The sequence below is a fragment of the Heloderma suspectum genome, chromosome 1 (genome assembly GCF_057233095.1).
Source record: "Heloderma suspectum isolate Gila_16-S chromosome 1, 16-S_ref, whole genome shotgun sequence".
Taxonomy (NCBI): Eukaryota; Metazoa; Chordata; class Lepidosauria; order Squamata; family Helodermatidae; genus Heloderma; species Heloderma suspectum.
The window spans coordinates 205,716,716-205,737,383 of record NC_139458.1 but is presented as its reverse complement, the minus strand read 5'-3'; the positions used below and the strand labels follow the sequence as shown (position 1 = coordinate 205,737,383).

General features: G+C 42.7%; 1 protein-coding gene across 6 annotated transcripts in view; it reads left to right on the top strand.

Moving 5' to 3' along the window:
- The window catches only part of HECW2 (HECT, C2 and WW domain containing E3 ubiquitin protein ligase 2), a 264,005-nt gene that overhangs the window by 65,947 nt on the left and 177,390 nt on the right, over positions 1 to 20,668 (top strand). Inside the window, exon 2 of one of the 6 annotated variants that reach the window (XM_084816476.1) lies at positions 6,480 to 6,628. The exons of the other annotated variants lie outside the window; for them this stretch is intronic. Within the exon in view, the coding sequence (XP_084672602.1) occupies positions 6,592 to 6,628 (37 nt within the window). The 5' untranslated portion in view covers positions 6,480 to 6,591. The remainder of the gene's footprint in view (positions 1 to 6,479; positions 6,629 to 20,668) is intronic. 6 annotated transcript variants of the gene reach the window in all.

Sequence of the window (20,668 nt, the reverse complement as noted above, 5' to 3'; positions counted from 1 at the left end):
TTAAGACATTTGTGTCCTTGTTTTTCTTTTTCCTTCTGCAAGTGGCATAGATTATGTACAGCTTGCCAAGTTACACATAAGAAAGATCTCTGGCTTGACTCCACTGTAATACAGCAGTTCAGATGTAATTTTTCCCCTCCAAACAGTAGAGAGCTGTTTGACAGAGATGCTATTAGACAAAGGAAAATGTTTACTTCCTAGCTTACAATAATAGAAAAGGAAAAAACACCCCCACCAGTTTGTGTTTTTGTCTTTTTAAAAGTTATTAGTTAACTCTTGTATGGCATAAAAGAAAATCAATTGCTTCCCTGCCACAAGATAAGCGTAGTTATCCATCATCAACGAACTCTGTGAAAAATGGTATGTGTTGAGGCAAATGAAGGAATTTTGGCGCAAGGTCAAGGATGTCAGCCATCCGTGGATTTCTTCTTGTTCCTAATGAGATTTTAAGTGTGTTTTTAAATATGATGTTGCAGATTTATCTTTTCCATTCTCTTTTCTATCTTCCTGCAGGCAGTTGTTAGGGTTTGATGCGGAGTATAATGTACTTCCAACTCTTCAACCTCATCATCAAAGAGGAGCATTCCTTGATGTGACAGAAATAGGCAAAAAAACAGGTTGCTCTTCTCCGTATGAAAGCTAATAATTTAACTTTCCAAGAAACAATATTGAAATACAGTGCTTCATTGTATATGTTTATGCTGTTAGTTGCAATAGATCTTATTCTATCCAATTGTTGTTGTTGTTCAGTCGTTCAGTCGTGTCCGACTCTTTGTGACCCCATGGACCATAGCACGCCAGGCCTTCCTGTCCTGCGCTCTCTCCCGGAGTGTGCTCAAGTCCATATTCATTGCATCAGTGATGCTATCTAGCCATCTCATCCTCTGCCGTCCCCTTCTCTTTTTGCCTTCAGTCTTTCCCAGCATCAGGGTCTTTTCCTGTGACTTTTCTCTTCACAGTAGGTGGCCAAAATATTTGAGCTTCAGCTTCAGTATCTGTCCTTCCAATGAGCAGTCAGGGTTGATTTCCTTTAGGATGGACTGATTTGACCTCCTTGCAGTCCAGGGGACTCGTAAGAGTCTTCTCCAGCACCACAGTTCGAAAGCATCGATTCTTCGGTGCTCAGCCTTCCTTATAGTCCAGTTCTCACAGCCATATGTTGCTACTGGGAAAACCATAGCTTTGATTATACGAACCTTTGTTGGCAAGGTGATGTCTCTGCTTCTTACTATGCTATCTAGGTTTGCCATAGCTTTCCATCCAAGGAGCAAGCGTCTTTTAATTTCATGGCTACAGTCACCGACTGCGGTGATCTTGGAGCCCAAGAAAATAAAATCTGTCACTGCTTCCATTTCTTCCCCTTCTATATGCCAGGAAGTGATGGGGCCAGATGCCATGATTTTAGTTTTTTTAATGTTGAGTTTCAAGCCAGCTTTTGCACTCTCCACTTTCACCCTCAACAAGAGGCTCTTTAGGTCCTCTTCGCTTTCTGCCATTAGGGTGGTATCGTCTGCGTATCAGAGATTGTTGATAATTCTTCTGGCAATCTTCATTCCGACCTGTGATTCATCCAACCCGGTGTTTCTCATGATGTACTCTGCATATAAATTAAATAAGCAGGGTGACAATATACAGCCTTGTCGTGCTCCTTTCCCAATTTTGAACCAATCGGTTGTTCCATGTCTGGTCCTTACTGTTGCTTCTTGACCCTCGTACAGGTTTCTCAGGAGATAGGTAAGGTGGTCTGGTACTCCCATCTCTTTAAGAATTTGCCACAGTTTGTTGTGATCCACACAACCAAACGATTTAGCGTAGTCAATGAAGCAGAAAGAGTCTTTTTCTGGAATTCTCTTGCTTTCTCCATGATCCAGCGAATGTTGGCGATTTGATCTCTAGTTCCTCTGCCTCTTTGAAACCCAGCTTGTACTTCTGGTAGTTCTCGGTTCACATACTGCTGAAGCCTAGCTTGTAGGATTTTGAGCATCACCTTGCTGGCATGTGAAATGAGCACAATTGTGCGGTAGTTTGAACACTCTTTGGCATTGCCCTTCTTTGGAATTGGAATGTAAACGGGCCTTTTCCAGCCTTGTGGCCATTGTTGAGTGTTCCAAATTTGTTGGCATATTGAGTGCAGCACTTTAACAGCATCATCTTTTAGGATCTTAAATAGCTCAGCTGGAATACTGTCATCTCCGCTAGCTTTGTTGTTACTAATGCTTCCTAAGGCCCACTTGACTTCACTCTCTAGGATGTCGGGCTCAAGTTCAGTGACTGCACTATCATGGCTATCAGGGACATTCAGATTTTTCCTGTATAGTTCTTCTATGTATTCTTTCCACCCCTTCTTAATCTCATCTGCTTCTGTTAGGTCCCTGCCTTCTTTGTCCTATATCATGCCCATCTTTGCACAAAACATTCCCTTGATATCTCCGATTTTCTTGAAGAGATCTCTAGTCTTTCCCATTCTGTTGTTTTCTTCGATTTCTTTGCATTGTTCATTTAAGAAGGCCTTCTTGTCTCTCCTTGCTATTCTCTGGAACTCTGGAACTCTGCATTCAGTTGGGTATATCTTCCCCTTTCTTCCTTGCTTTTCACTTCCCTTCTTTCCTCAGCTACTTGTAAAGCCTCATCAGACAGCCACTTGGCTTTCTTGCATTTCTTTTTCTTTGGGATGGATTGAGTTGCTGCCTCCTGAACAGTGTTATGGACCTCCGTCCATAGTTCCTCAGGCACTCTGTCTATCAGGTCTAATCCCTTAAATCTATTCCTCACCTCCACTGTATATTCATAAGGGATATGATTTAGGTCATACCTGAATGGTTTAGTGGTTTTCCCTACGTTCTTCAATTTAAGCTGAAATTTTGCAATAAGAAGCTCATGATCTGAGCCACAGTCAGCTCCAGGTCTTGTTTTTACTGACTGTATAGAGTGTCTCCATCTTTGGCTGCAAAGGACATAATCAATCTGATTTTGATATTGACCATCTGGTGATGTCCATGTGTAGAGTCGCCTCTTGTGCTGTTGGAAAAGAGTGTTTGCTATGATCAGCTTGTTCTCTTGGCAAAACTCTATTAGCTTTTGTCCTGCTTCATTTTGTACACCAAGGCCATGCTTGCCTGTTATCCCGGTGATTTCTTGACTTCCTACTTTAGCATTCCAGTCCCCTATGATGAAGAGGACATCTTTTTTTGGTGTTAGTTCTAGAAGGTGTTGTAGGTCTTCATAGAACTGATCAAGCTCAGCTTCTTTGGCCTCGGTGGTTGGGGCATAGAGTTGAATTACTGTGATGTTGAATGGTTTGCCTTGGATTCGTACTGAGAGCATTCTGTCGTTTCTGAGATTGTACCCCAGTACTGCTTTTCCCACCCTTTTGTTGACTATGAGTGCTACTCCATTTCTTCTAAGGGATTCTTGCCCACAGTACTAGATATAATGGTCACCTGAATTAAATTCGCCCATGCCTGTCCATTTTAGTTTGCTGATTCTCAAGATGTCCATGTTCAATCTTGCCATCTCCTGTTTGCCCACCTCCAGCTTACCTTGATTCATTGATCTTACATTCCAGGTTCCTAAACAATATTGTTCTTTACAGCATCGGACTTTCTTTTCACCACCAGACACATCCACAACTGAGTGTCCTTTCTGCTTTGGCTCAGCCGCTTCACTCTTTCTGGCGCTGCTTGGAAATTCCCTCTGCTCTTCCCCAGTAGCATATTGGACACCTTCCAACCTGAGGGGCTCATCTTCCGGTGTCATATCTTTTAACCTTGTGATACGTTCCATGGGGTTTTCGTGGCAAGAATACTGGAGTGGGTTGCCATTTCTTTCTCCAGTGGATCACATTTTGTCAGAACTCTCCACCATGACCTGTCTGTCTTCGGTGGTCCTGCACGGCATAGCTTACGGCTTCACTGAGTTACGCAAGCCCCTTCACCACAACAAGGCGAATCCATTGTTCATGAAGGAGATTCTATCCAATTAGAAAGTTCTTATTCAGCTGTTGTAACTTACTGCTTGGTTAAAGTGACAATGGTATATTATGAATACGACTGAACTGACCTTATTTCCTTTTCATCAGTAGAGCAAATCAACATGAGAAATTTTACAAGGTTTTTATCAGTAAACATGCATGTTAATTAAAAATCACTAGTAATCAGCTTTGCGCAGTAACCTGTGTTGGCATATAGCATGGAAAGCTTTTGATAGTTAACAGGTATACATGTACTCTGTCTTGAGTATAATTGAAAAAGGACATTTCAGTATTAAGGCATAAGTGTAACTATTGATAGTCTAGCTTTTCTTAATTCCATAGTTTTTAAAATAATAATAATAATAATAATAATTTATTACATTTCTATACCGCCCCATAGCCAAAGCTCTCTGAGCGGTTTATAAAAGTAAAAACATTAAAATACAATATACAAAGTTTAAAAACCATTTACATAAGAACATACAAACAATATATACAAACAACATATAACTAAAACAACTTTGAACTAAAAACCATTTTTAAAAAATCCAACAATAAAACAACACAGCTTACAACAACACAGCTTAAAAACAATATACAAAAGTCAGCAAAAGGAACAAGAGTTCTAAAAAGGGAAGGCCTGCCAGAATAATAGAGTCTTTAACGCCTGCTTAAAAATCTTTAAAGAGGTCAGCAGGCACATTTCAACTGGTAGGTCATTCCACAACTGAGGGGCAGCAAAGGAAAAGGCCCTCTTGCGTGTGGCTGCCAATCTCACATTAGGCAGCTGCAGCAGAGAGGCCTCAGAGGATCTTAGGTGGCGGACTGGGACGTAGGGGAGAAGGTGCTCCCTAAGGTACCTTGGACCTAGACCATGTAAGGTTTTAAAGGTAAGCACCAGCACTTTATATTTTTCTCAGAAGCAAATTGGCAGCCAGTGTAAAGATTTTAAAACTGGTGTAATATGTGTCAGGGGGCCCTAGCCGGCCTCTTTCAGTCTACTCCAGTAGCCAACTCCTACAGACAAAGGATTCTTTTCAAGGCTTTATTCCTTTTACAACTTAATAACTCTATCACCAGCGACTGAGCTATGAACAGCATAGTGACCTGTGCCCCGGGTTGGAAACAGTTGGTCCCCGTTTGAACGAGAATCACTTGCAGACCCTGAACTTATGGGCTAAGGAGAGTCCTTCCCCTTTTCCCTTGGGTCCTCTGGACTCGACAGTTGCTTGCACGCCAAACAGGTGCTACGCCTCCTTTCCGCGCCCTCCATAGCTCGTCGCTCTTTGCGTCTGCGTCGAGCAGCCAGCCAGCCCTCCTCCTGCGCTCTTTCACTCCCAGGACCGCCATTTATGTCTGGAATGCTGGCAGGAGGAATCTCTGCCAGCTGCAGGGCCTGGGAGGGATGAGCGTGCTCCTCTCCCACGGATGGCTGTTCCTCCTCAGAATCAGAACTGCTTTGAGGTTCTATGGGCTCAGTGTCCACCCTGACAATATAGTCTTCACTGGATGTCCCAGAGACCAACCTAGCTGCCATATCTTGTACCAGTTGGAGTTTCTGAACTGAATATACTGGCAGCCCCAAGTACAGTGCATTACAAAAATCAAGCCTAGAGGTTACCAGCACATGCACCACCATTACCAGGTCCACATGTTCTAGGAATGAGCATAACTGGTGTATCAGCCAAAGTTGATAACAGGCGATTCTCACCGTTTATTTATTTATTAGATTTATTAGCTGCCCATGTGACTGGCTACCCGGCCATTCCAGGCGGCATACAATACAAATAACAACAGAAAATACAACATAGTCCACTAAACAAAACAACGTTGCTCTAAAAAAAAAGTACTTAACCCACCCCAAATGCCCGCCTGAACGGCCAGGTTTTCAAAGCCCAGCAGAAGCTCATCAAATAACCGTTGCCTCCACCTGGGGTGCCAAGAATAGGGTTGGGTCAAGAAGCACCCACAAGCTATGAACTTGCTCCTTCAGGGGGAGTGCAATCCCATCCAGAACTGGTTGACATACCTCAATACCTGAATTAGGACATTTCATGATGAGCACCTCAGTCTTGCCTGGATTCAGCTTCAGCTTGTTCTCTCTCATCCAGACCATTCCTGACTTCAGGCAGTCATTCAGAGGAATCATACCTTCCTTGGATAAAGATGTTAAGGAGAAATAGATTTGGGTGTCATCAGCATACTGGTAACACTCAGCCCCAAACCTGATGATCTCTCCAAATGATTTCATGTAGATATTGAACAGTATCGGGGATAGAATGGAGCCCTGAGGGACTCCACATAATATTTCCTTTTTCGAGGAACAACTATCCCCGAGCGACACCATCTGGAACCATCCTGAGAGACAGGAGTAGAACCACTGCAGAGCAGTGCCCCCAACTTCCAACTCCCTCAGGTGATCCAGAAGGATACCATGGTTGACGGTATCAAATGCTGCTGAGAGATCCAAAAGAATCAACAGGGATGCACTCTCTCTATTGATTCACAGGTGAAGATCATCCACGAAGGTGACCATGGCAGTCTGAACTCCATATTTCGCTCTGAAGCCGGTTTGAAATAGGTCCAGGTAATCAGTTTCATCCAAGACTGCTTGGAGTTGAATGGACACCGCCTTCTCGATTATCTTGCCCCAGAATGGTAAATTACTTACTGGCCTGTAATTATTGAAGTCTAGGGGGTCAAGGGAAGGCTTCTTCAGAAGCAGTCTAACAATTGCTTCTTTCAGACACGATGAAAAATTACCTTCCCTTAGGGAGGCATTAATAATATTGAGCAAAAATTGCTTTACCATCTCCCCTCCTTGGACTACAAGCCAGGATGGGCAGGATCGAGAGGGCAAGTTGTCTTTTTGATCAAACCAAGTAGCATGTCCACATCATCCGGAGTCACAAGCTGAAAGTGATCTAGTTTAATCATGCAAGCAGAGTTGCTAGACACCCCACTGTTGATTTCTGTCCCCACGACAGCATCCAAGTTGTCTCATATACAAGAGATTTTATCCTCAAAAAACTCATTAAAGGCATCACAGCAAGCTACCAAAGATTCTAAAATCAGATCCAGGGGGTGGGGTGGGGGCTGACTCAGCTCCCTAATCACCCTGAACAGCTCAGCTGGGCATGAGTTTGCAGACACAGTATATTTAGAGTAAAAAGCTCTCTTTGCTGCATGTATTGCTACCCCATAGGTCTTCAAGTGATCCATATGATGTGTCTTGTTGGATTCAAGTTGAGTTTTCCATCATTGGCACTCTAGTCGTCGTCCTTGTTGCTTCAGTTCCCTCAGTTCTTCTGTAAACCATGGAGCTTGTTTGGAAGCGGGTAGGGGAGGACATCTAGGAGCAACCATGTCAATAACCCTGGTCAGATCTTCATTGCACCTGGAGACCAGGGACTCGACAAGGTCAATGGCGGTACCAGCCAAGAAACTCCCTCAAGGCATTTTGAAATCACAGTGGATCCATCAGCGTTTGGGGGTGGACCATCTTAATTGGTCTTCTATCCCTGCAGAAGTAGGTAGTAGCTGTGATACCAGCCCCAGTGATCCATCCATGACAACATAGAGACAGATAAAACCTCCACCCACAGATCATTCTTCTGATTGGAATAAAAGATCAAATTGAGTATGTCAGCCCCTTGACCACCTGGGACAGGCCCATGGTTGCCATGGTCACCATGAACTCTTGCGCTGCACCTGGCAAGCTGGACCTGAGGGGGATGTTGAAGTCACTCAAGACTAAAAGCCTGGGCGAATCCAACACCAGCTACGAGACCAGCTCAGTGAGCTTAGTTAGGGACTCTGTTAGGTAGCAGGGTGGCTGGTACACTAACAGAATCCCAAATCTGCCCCAAGGCTGAGATATACACACTCGATGTGAGCTAGTTCCTTCATGGTGAGTCTGGTCAGGGCGTTGTTATCTTTGTGGACCACTGCTACGCTGCCTTCCCATCTGCTTCTTCTTACCTGCTCTACCACGGAGTACCCGACTGGGAGAAGATACGTCCATACAGGCCCGCTTATCACCCCCTGCCAAGTCTCTGTAATGCATACCACGTCAGCTTTTTACAATATAGATTGAAAAAAAGGAAAGGTTCCTCCTGTGCAAGCACCGGCTCATTACTGACTCCTAGAGGGACGCCGCTTTTGCTGGCGTTTTCATGGCAGACTATAGCGGGGTGGTTTGCCATTGCCTTCCCCAGTCGTGACTACCTTTCCCCCAGCAAGCTGGGTACTCATTTTACCCACCTCGGAAGGATGGAAGGCTGAGTCGACCTGAGCCGGCTACCTGGGACCCAGCTTCTGCTGGGATCGAACTCAGGTCATGGGGAGAGTTCAGTTGCAATACTGCCACCTACCACTCTGCGCCACACGAGGCTCTAATATAGATTGAACCCTCCTATTAACTTGGCACAATCTCAGTCAAAAGCAGCTGAAAGGGGTGGAGAAATGTGTTTGCCTTGTAGATTGTGGCTTGGCTCACCTGCTTCTGATCTGGAATTATCTGCTTTGCATGCACCGTTATAAGTTTCTGCTCATTACACATTTTTACTCTGTAGTTTATGTATTTAATTTACATAGTTATATCCTGTTTTTTAAGGTGAGCCTTCATAAAGTGGCTTACAATAACTTAACAAATAAAATATAACTTAAAACCATAACAATAATTACACAATGATTTCATAAAAGCAATCTAACTATACTTAAAAAAAACCAAACCCTAAGCAGTAGTAGTTAAAAATTAAACTCACCACAGCACTTTAATAATATATTAAAAAAAAAACTGAATTAAAGCCAGCAATAATGTAAAACAGTAAAAGCCTAGATTTTTTACAAAGCAATTTTACAAAGTACGTTTAAAGTATAGTAAAGCAGGGGCCATACATCCATGTCTTGAAAGGGAGTTCAAAAGGTCTGAGGCCACCACTGAAATGTCCCTGTCTCTAGTGCTCGCCAGTCTAATAGACTTTGATGAACCTGCTGTAATCCATTATGACCTGTCCCTGAGGTGCCAGGCTTGTCTTTGGGCACACCCAGAAAAATGTACAAGTGTGTCCCTATTGGTATGTTATTGTCATCTGTGTTCAGATTTAAAATACCTATGCTCTCTTCCCTGCACTATGTTTTATTTTGAAAGCATTACTGAACTGCAGCCCATGGTAGAAGAAAAATTACCAAATAAGCATAGTGATCAAATGTAAACATTTTATTTTGATTGAAGAGCTATTGTGGACGTGGGGGGGGGGAGGTCAGAAGATTATGAACTGCCACATCAGTGCAATTTGATGCTTTTCACAGGTTTATCAGGTTTCTTTATGGATTAGTCAGTCCAGTCTATCTTGATGGAATATAATCAGGAAAGAACTCCAACTTCAGCAGTACATCTTATCAGTAGTCGGCCCCAGCTCTCAGAATTTCAGACATGGCAGCATTGGCAGAAAGGCTACAGTTTTAAAAATGCAAAATTGCTGGGAAGCAGCCAAATGTTCTATTCCAGTGGGACCATGGGACCATCAGATGCCCTTCCAGAAGTGCTAACCTCTCTTTGATTAAACGAAAGGGGTATTTCCATCAGTGATTTACTCCCGAGTCGGCTGCATGTTGAGGTTGTTATGGATACATGACTTCATGGCCATCCAGCAGCCACCCCGGTGCTTATCAGGGAAAACCCAGATTTCCTGAGACTGCTTGAAGTCAGATTCTTTTCCTCCAGTCAGGTTCTCCCCAGTATAGTTGCTATGTGCCCCAACCCCCGCATTGTCCTCGGGTATGCTAGCCCTGCTCAGGGGTGTGCCATTCACCCTAACCCCTGTCAAGGGATGTTTCCTGCTTGTTTTCCGTCCCTGCACAAACCATTTAGTGTCTCCTCAGAAGTAACTCCCATTGTGGTCAATGATGTTTGCCCTCTGAATGCCCACATCAGTATTTACAGAGATCCCCCTCAATTGAAATGGCACAGTTTAAAGCCCAATTCCCTAAATGTGGTTAAGCATGATCTCGAGGCTCTGATTCTCCCTTGTTTGCTTTATTGCCTTAGGAAGTAACTAATTCACAGCATCATTATAGAGATCCTGCACAGTATTGGTTTGGTTAGAAAGGGGGCTGGTTTCCCAGCTCTGTGTTCTCCCCCTCCCTTTCCCAGCACAAGCATATGTGTGTCTACTCAGAAGTAACACCATTGTGTTCACTGAGGCTGGGGCTCATTGGGAGGCTTGTCTTACAAATGCTCACAAGGGGAAGTAACTACTTCGCGCCTTCCTTACGGAGCCTGGGGGAAGGGGGAAGCCTCTCTTACTGATTGAGCGGACCCTGCCACTCAGATGACGTTCACTCCCCCCTCACCCCAGAAGTAAGTTACGTGAAGCCACTTAGAATGGTGCAATGTACACCTTTGTGGAGCTCTGCCCAGACGAAAAGTGGCTCCTACAAAAATGCGGGTGAGCCACTCCTCCCTTCTCTTTCCATTGTCGTGGAAACAGGACCCAAGTCATTTCTGTTTATAACTTGACATTGATAGGTGTGGGGTATGTATCTGATCCCATTTGGTTTGTAGGTTTCTCTTTTGGAGCGGGCAGTGGTGGTGATCTCCTTGATTTGTGTTGACTTGAATGTTAGAACACCTATGTATTCAACGTGTTGTGTCACCCAGAAATGAAAATTGGGGTATACAGAAAATATAACTCATGCCAGCCTTCCCCAGTGTGGTGCCCTTCAGATGTTTTGGCATCAACTTCCAACAGCCCCAGCCAGTATGCCAAGGGTCAGGAATGCTGGGAGTTGCAGTCCAAAACATCTAGAGGACTTGATTGATTGATTGATTGATATCCCATCTTTTTTCCTCTTGCAAGGAACCCAAGGCGGCTTACATTATCCTCCTCCTCCTCTCCATTTTATCCGCACAACAACAACCCTGTGAGGTAGGTTGGGCCGAGAGTCTGTGACTGGCCCAAAGTCACCCAGTGAGCTTCCATGGCCGAGTGGGACTAGAACCCGGATCTCAGTCCCAACACTCTCACCACTATACCACACTGGCTCCGATATTATGTCGGGAAAGGCCACTCCGTGTGCTTCCTTGCTTTGATCTGAAGAGTTGTATAAGCTTTCATTTTTTATGTGTGTTGCTTTATCCAAAGGAAGTACTGGATTCAGGAGCTCTTTGGCCAGGCGGTCTGGCTTTGTGAGTTGCCTCCTTAATCCCCCCATTTCTATAGCTGTACCAGCTGGGTGCAGTCTGCTGGGTCTTCATGTCATCCATTTCCTTTTCTCAAATGACACTGAAGCCTTTGGACTTGGTGTCCCAACAGGTTGCTGTTGAACTAAATAATTCGTGCCAAATAATTGGCTAAGGATACTGCGCTCCTTTCTTGCTCTTTTCCCAACCTGGATTCCTGCTGCTCTTGGCAGAAGTTTGAATCCTGGGCCTCCTCACCACCTCATAAGGCTCTAGCCTTCTCACTGACCCAGTTCGCATGTCACAATAAGCAGTGGTGGCTCCAGGTTTCTGAGGGTCCTTGGGCAAGACACCCTTAATGGGCCCTCAGTGAGCCTACCTTCTCACCACCATTGTCACCAGCAGCTATTGCTCCTTATCTTCTCACTCATCATTGCTGCCACTTGCTTGCTTGACAGGCAGAGAGCCAGGGAGCAAGTAGGCAGGAGCATCTGCTCCTCCTCCTTCTCATCACCACATTGTCTGGGCGAGAGCAAGAGCAGGTGAACAAGCAGGTCGCGATGGTGAAGAGGAGCAGCAACTCCAGGGGACTCTGTCAGTGGGCCCCTGTTGGTGTGGGCCCTCAGCAGGTGCCCAAGCCAAACAATGCCTACGTTTGACGCCAGCCCTGGTAAGCCAGGTTTCTGCAGTAACTGTCTTATCATGTATGAGCAGTGTGCTCGTGCAGACTGCCCAGTTGCTTCTGCTGCAGACATGAGTGGCTAAACAAACTACAAACCCATGGTTTATTGTTGGGTTATTTCTCTGGCTTATCGGGGAGAGAGGAGGCAGAGGGCTGAGTTAGCATGTGATGCTAAACAAACCATAGACCAAAGAACCTGCTTGTAGTGGGAGCGATCACACAGCATTTACAAACATGCTACTCGTAAACTACAAGCCCTGGCTTATTGTGACATGTGAACCCTCCCTCTGATATGCTAGATTCCTCTGTGCAGCAGATTGTTGTGTATGGAGAAGGGTTTTATTTATTTATTACATTTATGTCTCGCCTTTCCACAAAAAAAAATTGTGCTCAAGGCGTCTAACAATAAAAAACAAATAAAAGAACAAAGTTACAATTAAAACACATCCCAATGAAAACATATGTTAAAAAAACCAAAAACAAAAAAGTGGGCTTCTCAGAATAGCGTTGATTGTAAAAAACAAAAACAACCCCCCCCCCCTAGAATATATAACCCAGATAGTATAGGTAAGAATAAAATTATGGTTGTGAGCATTGTTACAGTTCTGGTTTGGGCAGGTTTTAATATTTGTTTGCTCACTTGCTTTACTAGGAGCTTCTGTGGCCAGAACAATGTTAATTTCACTCTGAGTGCATTCTGTGCACTCTATCCTCACATATAGGGGGGCTTTTGCCAATGTTGGGATACAGGTGAAAAGACATTTTTTAAACACCTGGACCCAAACTTTGATTGAAGGATTGTCTGTAAAATGTCAGGATACTGATACCTATAGACAAGAGACCCTCCTGACTCTGACCCCCTTTGTCAAAAAACAGTCAACTCTGATAAACTTTGACTCTAACTATTTAATAAATCTAGATCATGATGATAATGAGATTAGAGTCAAAGTGTTAGATTTTACCAGGCATACGAATAAGAACCCTCTCTGTATGGCCCACTGGACTGAGAGCCACTATGATATAGACTCTGGTGAAGAATTCTCTCCAATTGAACAACCATTTACTTCTGTGACACCTGAAGAAGAAGCTTTAATTGATACATTCTATGGCCTGCCAGTAATGGAACAACAGTCAATTACTACCAGGCTCCATGTACTGTTGAAAAGATTAGCCGAAGGCCACCCTGCTTTGGACCCTTCGCAAAAGCCTCTTCAGGTTCCAGCTCTACAATCAGATTATATCAGCTACACAGGATTACTGAAACCATCTAATTTAAACTCCTTGGAAAAAAAGGCTGCAGATGAGCAAATCGCAATACAGCCGCAGCACTGCCTGACACCATCCTCCTTCCCACTTTCTGCTATTGAGCCTCTCAAGTTCACCTCTTTAGGAAAATCAAATTTAACTGAGCTGGGATTCTTTCAAACCAAACTTCAAAAAGTTACAGCAAAAATAAATTTACAACCCCGCCTTCCTGCACAGCCTCTGGAAAAAAAGGCCACTGTCCCGCCCCACCTTCAAACAGCTTCAACCATGCAGCACAGAACTGTATAGCTGACGGACACTTTATAGGGCTAGAATTTGCATGCGAACACCGGTCAACTCCACCCTCTCAGACCCCAGCAATAGACAGGCCATGTGGAGATAGGGATAGCGGAATTATATCTGAAGCAACAGGACTCCACAAACAAGCTGCTGTCAGCATTAAGAGGTCTGGTCCATGCTGACTATCTTCCTCTCCACAGGTTGGCACTGCTATTTTTATTAGATTAATCTCTTGGAATGTTGCAGGATGGGCCTCCAAGTTGGTAGATGAGAATTTTTAAAAAAATTGCATTCAGTTTGAAGTTCTTTTTATTCAAGAAACCTGGGCTACCACTACGACTGTTCCCACTTTTCCAGGATACCTTGTGTATACCCAACCAGCTAGCAAATCAGATAGTAAAGGCCGTGCCCGGGGTGGTCTAGCGACTATGGTTTCAGTGGATAATAACCCAAATATTTTGCATCAAATATTTTGATGTAAGCGATAGTAGTAATCTTAATTCTTCAGGTGGATTGGCCTTCAGGTCAGACCTTTTTTTTAGTAAATGTATATTCTCCCCCACAGAATTCAAAGTATGAAGATACCTCCATATGGAATGAACTTGATCGGGTCCTCTCCACCCTATTTGAAATACAGGCTGACCCCAAAATCTTGATAGCAGGTGATATGAATGCTAGAATAGGACAAAAGAACTGTAAAATCGGTGAGAAAATGGGACTTACTCCAGACAATCTAGCTTCTCTCCCTACTAGAAATTCTAAGGATTTGGGGCTTAATAAAGCTGGTCAATTCTCTTTGCTCTTCTTGTTAAGTTTCACTTATATATATGTAATGGGACAGATATAGACCCAGATTCGAACTTATATACATATATTGACCCAAGGGGCAGGAGTGTGATAGATTTTATGATCCTCTCACAATCGGCTCTATTCTTTTTCAACAATTTTAAAGTCCTTACTAGACCAGAGAGTGATCACATGCCAGTTCAGATGTGTCTTTCGTTACCAACTGGAAAAGTTCCCCTCGTTTTCGCTTCTGCAAATAATTTAATAACCCAGGGAGAAAAAAGACTGTGTTGGAATGGGAAGCTGCAAGAAGAAATAAATTTATTTCTAGCAACCCCCAAGATGTTATCTTTGAGAGAGGAATTTTTTACCTCCCTGGACCCCCTGGGAACTTATGGGAAAATAGTGAAAGAACTTAGACCATTTGTGGTCACTACTAAAGCTCCTTTTCCAGGCCTGCACACTAGTCAAGGCTGGTTTGATAAACAGTGCACTGCCCAGAACCTTAGGCTGGCAGGAGCAATCAGGAGATTGAGGCAAGAAGATTCTTTAGAAAATTTTACTGTGTACATCAGCTTGCGCAAAGAGTATAAAAATCTCCTGTGCCAGAAAAAGAATGAGTACGTACAACAATCCTGGATGGAGCTAGGGCTGGCAATTCTAGAAAGAGATTCAACTAGATTCTGGATGTTAGTGACAAAAGGGACAAGGAGACATCATGGCTCTATTGATAATCAAGTTACTTCCTCACAGTGGCAAGCTCACTTTTCATCCTTGTTTAGACAATCTTTTGTTGGGACCCCATCTGATCCCCTTCATGGCACAGATTTTTTGTCTTTCTCTTCCTGCCCTGATTGGGAACCAGTAACCTGGGATGAAGTGCATGATTTGATTGCCTCCCTGCCTCCTAAAAAGGCCCCTGGAGAGGATATGCTTCCTGGTGAATTGTTTAGATCTAATTCTACTTGGTGGTGCCCAATTCTTGCTAAAATGTTTACTTATATAAACCAGCATGGAAAAATTCCCCACGGCTGGGAAGTGAGCATTGTTGTTCCTATTCACAAGAGAGGCTCTAAAGCAGATCCAAATAATTTTAGACCAATCAGTCTGCTTAATGTTGTTTCAAAATTATATACTAAATATCTTTTGCACAAATTAGAGTCATGGGCAGCTGAAAACTTGATCTTAGCTGAAGAACAGGCCAGGTTTGCAAAGGGGAAATCTACAATAGACCAGTGTTTTGTTCTCCATCACCTAATACAGAAATATTCTCAGCAGGACAGAAGAGTTATTTGTTACTTTTGTGGATTTTAGTTCAGCCTTTGACCTTGTAGATAGAGATCGTTTGTGGCAAAATCTATCTGCCACAAACACTGATAGAAGGCTGTTTCTTTTAATCCAAATGCTTCACTCTGACACTACTCTTAGAGTTAGGCTGGGGACGAATGGATTGTTATCAGAAAGCATCCCAACTGATAAAGGAGTACGTCAGGGATGTTTATTGACCCCGTTTCTTTTTAATTTTTATATTAATAGCATTGTACAAGAACTGAGTGATTTGGAATGCTTCCCAGCTTCTATTCAGGATGTTAAACTCTCAGTCCTCCTATATGCGGATGATATCGCAATGATTTCCACTACATTAATTGGTATGTGAAGGCTCTTGAGAAAGTTGAGTACATTTTGCACAAGAGAGCATTTGTCTATTAACTATACTAAGACTAAAATTGTAGTTTTTGGGAAGAAAAGGAAAACACATATGTGGAAGTTGGACAATGAATCCATTGAACAAATGAACAACTTTAGATATTTGGGACTTAATTTCAACGCCCGACTTTCATGGAGACAACATCTAGATGTAATTAAGCTGAAATCATCCCAGTCTACTCAATCTCTCCTTCAGTTCTCTCGATCACAAGGGGTATGTTTGGTTGCCCCTGCAGTTGAGATATTTCAGAAGAAGGTAGTTTCACAACTGACGTATGGGGCTCAGGTATGGGGATACACGAATGCCTCTATTTTTGAGGTGGTTCAGAACTCTTTTATGAGATCTCTCTTAACTGTCCCCCGGAATACATCTGGGGCCCTTCTAAGGGCAGAAGTAGGATTGATTTCAGTTAAAACATCTATTTACGCTGCTCTCGCTTTGTATTGGCTCAAGTTGACCCATATGAGCGATTCCCGCCTTCCAAAAAAATGCTTTCAAGAGCAACTTCAGACCCCATCCCAAAAGTCTTGGGTAAACCTGACCAAACCTATGTTGCAAGCTTATGGAATTGATACTGAGTCCTTTCCTTCTTTCCCTTCTGATAGAGTAAAGCAGAGGCTTAAAGAAAAAAATTATCTTTATTCTAAGTGAATGGATTTGGTTACAATCTCACAGATGCCTTACTCTTGCTGGTACCCATTATATAAGACGTCATTTGGTCTGGAGAGTTACTTTACAACTCTGACTGTGCCTCACGGAAATCATTTACAGCATTGCGTCTACAATGCATGCCTTCTGCCTTCTTGGAAGATTTGATAATACCCCAGTCCATCAGAGACTCTGTATCTGTGGGTCTGGGGAGGTTGAGGATGTCTCTCATTACTTACTCAGATGCCCTCTCTATGGCCATCCTAGGCATATATTTCTTGCCATTATTTCCCAGAGCCTCCTAAATAGAACACCTTTATTTATTTATTTATTTATTTATTTATTTATTTATTTCATTTCTATACCGCCCAATAGCCGAAGCTCTCTGGGCGGTTCACAAAAACTAAAGTTTTTTAGACTTTAGAACAGATATGTGTCCTTCTTTCTGACACTGATGCTTTCACCACTGCCCAGGTAGCAAAATTTGCCTTGGCAGCAAGGAAAATACGTGCCAAAGCCCAAACAGCCTACTAGGGATGATTCTGTTGGATGTATGAATTTATGTATATACAAATATGTGACTGTACTGTTTTTTTTCTTGCTCTCTCTCTTTTTAATGTACATTGTGGTGGCCTATGGCTTTAAGCAATAAAGTATCATATCTGAGTGCATTCAAGCGGGTAATTGGTTTCCCCTCCTATTATAGGATGGTCATTGGTCCTACTTTATGGAGGACAGTCCTCTCTTTAAAGGGTTGTCTGAGGATAGTCCTCTGTTTGACGAGTTGTCCAGTCCAAGTCCAGTTTAAAGATAAAGAGCCATCAGAAGGGAGAGCAGGGGCCTTGAATTTGCCCATCAGCACTTAGCAACTGGACAGCAGACTGAGCAGGCACCCAGCCACCTGGTCACAGTCTTCCTCACTATGGTGCGACGTACTGTATTTCTATTTAAATTACAGCACTTATTTCCAAATTTGCATCTACACATATGAATTAGCATATGCAAATTTTATGTAAACATTTACCCTATTTTGTGCTCTCTCTTTTTTTAGCGACATGTAAATGGCCACCCTAATTGCAATGCTAATAACAATGTAAGATTTCCCAAATTTGTATCAAAAGTCAATATACAGGATAATTTCTGAATGGTTCTGCACGTTGTGGGGATGATAGTTCTCTGTGCTTGCTAAGAAACATTTGCTGCTGTCGCACTTTTTTGTTGTTATAGATCTGTACCTGGGCTTGGATACTTAATGTAAGATAATAAGCAACATCTTAATGCCTTGTGTTGCCTGTGCATGCTGCTGCTGAATTGAATTGAATAGAATGCTGTGATCCTTCAGTGCAAGGTTCTGTGGGATGCTGGTACGAGAGATTGTAAAATAGATGGTACATCCACTCTACTTTTCTGCATTGATTAACTTACCCAGTGTGCACATAACAGCTTGCTATGGGTTAAATAAATGACCCACAATCAATTAAATAAACCATAGTTAGTGGTGGCCATGCTGGAGCAATGTGATTCCTCCCACAGTCTTATCGCTTCTGCTTTCCATTTACTTTGTGATCAGGCCCTTCACATTGTCTTGTTGTCTGACACTTATCCCCAGAGTAGGATGGATCCTCAACCTATATTTCTGTGTTGTACCTTGACAAAATACAGCTTTAAACAGTCCTCCTGCTAAGTAAGCTTTATCGACATTAAAAAGTATTGCTCAAAAAGCAATGTAGAGTCATGCTTGTGGACACTTGACTATCACTTATATACAGCTCCTATCTAGTATTACCTAAATTGGGCAAGCAAATAGTCTAGGGACCTCACAAAATATCAGCATTACACTTTATATTTTAAAAATCTCAATGTCATGCATGAAAGAAGGGGACAGAGTACTGCTGTGCAGACTTTGGTTACCAACTTTTCCATTAAGCATGTGTTTTGTTTAATAATATGGAGTTGGCCTATTGACCACAGGACCTCTCCTTACAAACTCGAGGGAGGCTTTAATTTGATTTGGACTGTGTTCATACCAGCTGTCGCCTGGTATACAGCACTGTCCAGGGCAAGATGCAATATTCCTTGCAATGCCTGGAGAGGCATCATGAGGAGTATTTCAAGGAAGCTAGTGCCTCTTTAATGAAGTACTGACTTCTCTGTTACATAATATGTAGGTGGCCAAATAAAAAACTCTAGGGCAGGGGTGGGGAACCTTTTTTTGGCCCAGAGGGTGGATTCCAGTGGTGGGTGGGGCCAAAGGCAGAAGTGGGCAGAGCTGAAAAATCCCCCCCCATTCCTTTGTTACTGATTTATAGTTGGAAGCATGCCTACTCCAAAGTAAAGATGAGCAGCATATCCCCTCATAAATAAGTAGGACAAGCCCCTGTAGCACAAGGCTCAGAAGGAAGCAGGGCTGAATCATTCAGCAGTTGGCCCTGGCCCTGGCCCTGGCCCTATCTCCTCTGTCCCACAGAGAAAAGCTCTTAACTCTGATCAGCAGCTGATCGGGAGATAAGTGCTTTCCCCTGCTAAGTGCCAAGAAAGGGAGCCTTTTTCAATGGTAAGCAGGGAAAAACAGTTATCTCCAGTCAGCTGCTGCTTAGAGATAAAGAGCTTTACCCTCCATGGCTAATGGGTGGGGCCAGAGAAAGAAGCTGCTGGTCTGGATAGAGAGCTCCTGCAGGCCTTATCAGGCCTACAGGCAGGAGGTTTGCCATCCTTGCTATAGAACCAGCTGTAGAGCTATAGGAAGGTGCATCCTGGGAAAATCATCTGTTGCGGACATACCCTTAGAAAGGCCCACAAGGGCAAAGCTTTTAAAAACCCTTGTTGTTCTACATATGATTTGCTTATTTACTTTAATGCATTTATTAGCCTTACTTAGCTGTTTACAGTATAACACATACAATTCCATATTAATATAATAATTCTGTATTTGTTCATATATTTATTTATATGTGGGGAAAATAAGAATGTTCACATATGTATACATTTAACTGTAAAAAAGTAATAGCAGGTTGTTTTGGGATAATGTATTTGAAATTGAAGGTATGTTCAAAAGCTGGAAGTGTAATCCTGCTAAATCTTTGAGCCACAATCCAACATAGAGTTAAGTGTACTTAAGGCCATTTAAATTATTGCAGCACAATTAATTCATTGGTGGAATGTGGCCTTGTTTTGTAAATTGTTATATTAATGAAACCCAACAAAAATAGACCAAGGGTATTTGTTGCCATAGATTTGCCTTGGAGAGTTGAGAATTACCATTGCTGTTAATAGTATCAACATAGCCTTTGATTTTTATCTAATTTTGAATGAAAACTGCCCAAAATTAAGGAACAAAGTAAACACACTCTCTGCTTTAAATGGATTGGCTTCTGTGTTTGCATCATACCCTTTCTTTTGCCCTCTACTTTGGGACAGTGTGTTTGTTTTTTTATTTAAAAAACCTTTCTAAATATGGATCCAGAGAACTATTGTGATGATAAACATTTAAGGCCTCTGTGTTTCTGTCATTGTTTTTTAATCTGGTTTTTTTTCTTGAATAAGTACAAAGCAGCTTTTCGGTAGCACATTTATTATTATAAGGACTGTATTTGACAATTTAGATAGGATTGGAGCTTATTCTAAAATCTGCTTGGGTTGGGGAAGTTTGGGGCCTTTCCATTTCAGGTCAGACAAGATTAAAAAGAAAAAGCTTTCACAGAAGCTCGCTTTTAATGCTCTTACGCTTGAAGCTCTGATTGAGTTGGAGAGATTGGGAAAAGTTAGACACCTTATACTCCATTTCAAAGATTTTGTCCAGCCTCTACAATGATTTCTGAATTGAGAATTTTCATGGATTAAGGGAGACATGGTTGTTGGTATTTTTAACGCATCACCTGTACAATACAAATGTAGCAACAATATTCTATGCTAGCTTATTTTAGTGTGATGTTTCTGACAGTATTAATATACTGCTTATGTTTAGGCTCCAAAGAGCTTTGGGAACTCTGAAGGACTTGGGTGTGTCGAGAGGGATTTTTAACTGCCCCCCATCTGTGCCATATCACAATGTTTGAAATTGAGGGGCCTTTCATAGCGGTTTGCTATGGAGGCTACTGTGCCTTGATTCAAAAGTATGCAGTTCTTTGGATCCAAGCTATACAC